Here is a 3,310-nt window from a genome sequence, read left to right on the forward strand (position 1 = left end):
ATATATATCAACCCATTTCTCTTGATTGCGCTTCCAATCAACTTATACCAAATTCTTGAATTCTTCTCCGTTCCCTTGATTACAATCATCAAACCTTTTATAATTTTTAACCACCACTTAAAGCAGAATATCCATAACCTAAACTGTCTAACTTTTCCAAGAAAAATTAAATTTACTGAAAAGTTTGGACCATACCTCACATTTTGAAGTATCTTGACACGACCATATGCAAGCAAATCTTTACACAAGCAATACTTTCGATTTTCTCTTTACACGACCATATGTAAATCCGTGTCTCACACTTCTCAAGTTTCAAAAACAATTGTTTTCTTGTGCATATATGTTGGGAACATGAAGAGTCCGAAACCACAAGCATAGAATTTTTGAATTTTTATTTTTCTCTTGAACCATCAAAACTTCATTGGCAGATGATGCCATAGCTTTATTCTTCCCATTCTCCTTTCCTTTAGCTTTCATGAAATTTTTCATATCCTCTGTTTAACATCTTGAAATAAGTTTTATGTGTTCAATCTTATGAGAACAATAACACTCTTTATTACTCCAATCTATTCTAGGCCTAGAACATCATCTATCCCTCCATCTTCCACCATATTTTTCTCTTACTTTATTTCTCCCCTGCTCCATCATCAAAGCATTATCCCTTACTCCATCATCAACAATCTTTAAATATATATATATATATATATATATAACAGGTAAAATAAATTAAATAAGGTAAATCCACACCTGATTATATGAGAAAATCTAACATTTCAACTTATAAGCACTCCATAAATTGTTTTAATTAAATTACATGTATCAATAAAAGTTACAATTATCCTTTCAAAAATAAATAAATAACAGTTACAATTATAATAAAAAACTTTTAACATATGTCTAGTAGAAGAAACTAGCATGCAAGTCAGACGAACAAATTAAGCGTAAAGTTGCATAAATTCGAGTTATATCATGAGACTTCAACCTGGAATTCACAAATTTCTAGACCTCTTCCTTATTATTGAGACAAACCTCATTAGCCAAGTTGTCGGTAATCTTAAATTTTAATTTAAACTTGTCCTTGCAGCTGCGAGAAACGGTTATGGTTTGGAAAAGTTAGGGAAGGAGATGGTGAAACATTGCAAGGGTTTGCCATTAGCCATCATTGTGCTTGGGGGTCTTTTGTCCACAAAGCAAACATTTGATGAGTGGGATAAAGTCCATGAAAATATTAAATCATATTTGAACCGCCAAGACGAAAGCTTCTCAATTCCTGAAGTGCTCGTTTTAAGTTATGATGATTTGCCACAACGACTGAAACCATTGTTCCTTTATCTAGGCACATTCCCAGAGGATTTTCTGATATCTGTAAAGAAATTGACTAACTTGTGGGTAGCGGAAGGTATGATTCCACCTGTTTCCGGTTATGAAGGGGAAGAGACAATGGAGGACGTTGCTTATCGTTACTTAGATGAAATGGCTGAAAGGTACATGGTTCAAATAGAAAAAAGAAGTCCAACTGGGAGGATTAAGACTTGCCGCATGCATGATTTGATGCGAGATCTTTGTTTGTCGAGGGCTCAAGAGGAAGACATTTGTGATGTTATCAACCTTAATGATAAAAACAAGCACAATGATTTTTTTCAATCTATCACAACCAAGGTGAAGCCAGCTGGTAGAATTCGCAGACTTTCGGTTAATTTGAGGAACTTTAGTGGGTGTATTGGATTGGAAACTGAACAGTATCCTCCCATTAGGTCTATATTAGGCTTCTCCTTACAAGAACATAGTGGAATAAGTCAGGAGCTAATGGATTCCATGGTCAATAAGTTCAAGTTGCTTCGAGTCTTAGATCTTGAAAATGTTAAGGGTTTTAAAATACCTGACGAAATAGGAAAACTAGTCCATTTAAGACTCCTAAATGTAGCATCGGCCTGGATTGGAGAACTTCCGTCATCGATGGGTGACTTGAGCTGCTTGTTGACTCTGTATCTTGATCGTCGTTATTCAACATCAAGAATGCCCGATGTGTTTTGGAAGATGCAACGACTGAGGCATCTGTATCTCCCTCCTGACTGTGGCGATGACACAGAAAAACTTCTATTTGCTAATCTTAGCAACCTGCAGACACTATTTAACTTCCCTTCACGCCATGCAGATGTAAAAGATCTCGTCACATTGACAAATCTCAGAAAATTGGTGATCGTTATAGAGGATGAGGCCTCCTTAGGATCATTCCAGGAGATTTTCGAACCCGGAACTGTTACATTTAATCACCTTCGCTCCTTGATAATAAAGCCAAAATGGAGATCCTTCAACACTACCCTTGATGTACAAAAGGTTGCTGCATGCTGCCCTCGCCTCTGCAAGTTGAAACTACATGGGAAAAAGGTGTATGAGAGGGGTACCAATGCCTTCTAAATGGGCTTCGACTTGCTTTGAAAAGGATGCTTTGCTTTACATCTACGTACGCTGTTATCATTTTCTTTAGTTTTTCCTGTCCTGCACTACTTTGAGTGATGTATTTTTCTAAGTGTTTACTGCTTGTTTCTTATTTGGTGTGCTCGCTCTAATTTTAATTTCATCAATAAAGTAACTTTGTCGGTTTTTTCTATTTTTAGAAAGGAATAATTGTATGGGTTATCTTTCCTTTATATTTGTTCTGTATTTTTTTGCTGCATTATTGAATTTAAAATTAAAAATCTCGATTTAGGTTAATGTATTGCATTAATTATATATTTTTCTATATAGAAGAAAAAAATTATCATCCAATTACGTGCCGCTATATGGATTTAATAATATCTTAACCATATAATTAATTATAAAATAATCAATTTATTCGTTAGATTATTTTAAAGATATATAGTTGAACCAATTTACCTATTGGTATATATTTATCTCTTGAGATTATTTGAAGATAATATTTAAATTATACCAATCAAAAATTAGTTATTGATCATCCATATTATCTCTAAATAAATCAAAATAATTTAGAGATAATATTTATATTTTGACCAATCAAAAGTTAGTTGTTGGTCATCCAAGTTATCTCTAAATAAATAAAAATAATTTGCAGATAATCTTCATAATTTTGACCAATCAAAATTTAATTATTGGTCATTTAAATTATCTCTAATAATTATATTAATTTAGAGATAAAAATCAAATTAGATTATTTAATTTATCTCTAAATAAATTAAGATAATTTAGAGATAACACCTAACTTCGGCCAATCAAAATTCAAGGACTCAAAGTTCGGCTAATCAAAATATTTTCAATGAGTTATCATAATTTATCTCTAAATAAATTAAAA

At 32.7% G+C, this 3,310-nt stretch overlaps 1 protein-coding gene across 2 annotated transcripts in view; it reads left to right on the plus strand.

Annotated features, from left to right (window-relative positions):
• The window catches only part of LOC110425569 (putative disease resistance protein At1g50180), a 4,600-nt gene extending 1,989 nt beyond the window's left edge, over nucleotides 1-2,611 (plus strand). Inside the window, exon 2 of one of the 2 annotated variants that reach the window (XM_021440481.1) lies at nucleotides 1,337-2,611. In XM_021440481.1, the coding sequence (XP_021296156.1) occupies nucleotides 1,337-2,418 (1,082 nt within the window). In that variant the 3' untranslated portion in view covers nucleotides 2,419-2,611. Of the gene's footprint in view, nucleotides 1-1,084 lie in introns of both variants that reach the window. The other variant, XM_021440480.1, reaches the window with a different exon arrangement.
• The last annotated feature ends 699 nt before the right edge of the window (nucleotides 2,612-3,310 follow it).

The sequence above is a fragment of the Theobroma umbraticum genome, unplaced genomic scaffold (genome assembly GCF_002168275.2).
Source record: "Theobroma umbraticum cultivar Fairchild unplaced genomic scaffold, ASM216827v3 scaffold_81.0, whole genome shotgun sequence".
NCBI lineage: Eukaryota > Viridiplantae > Streptophyta > Magnoliopsida > Malvales > Malvaceae > Theobroma > Theobroma umbraticum.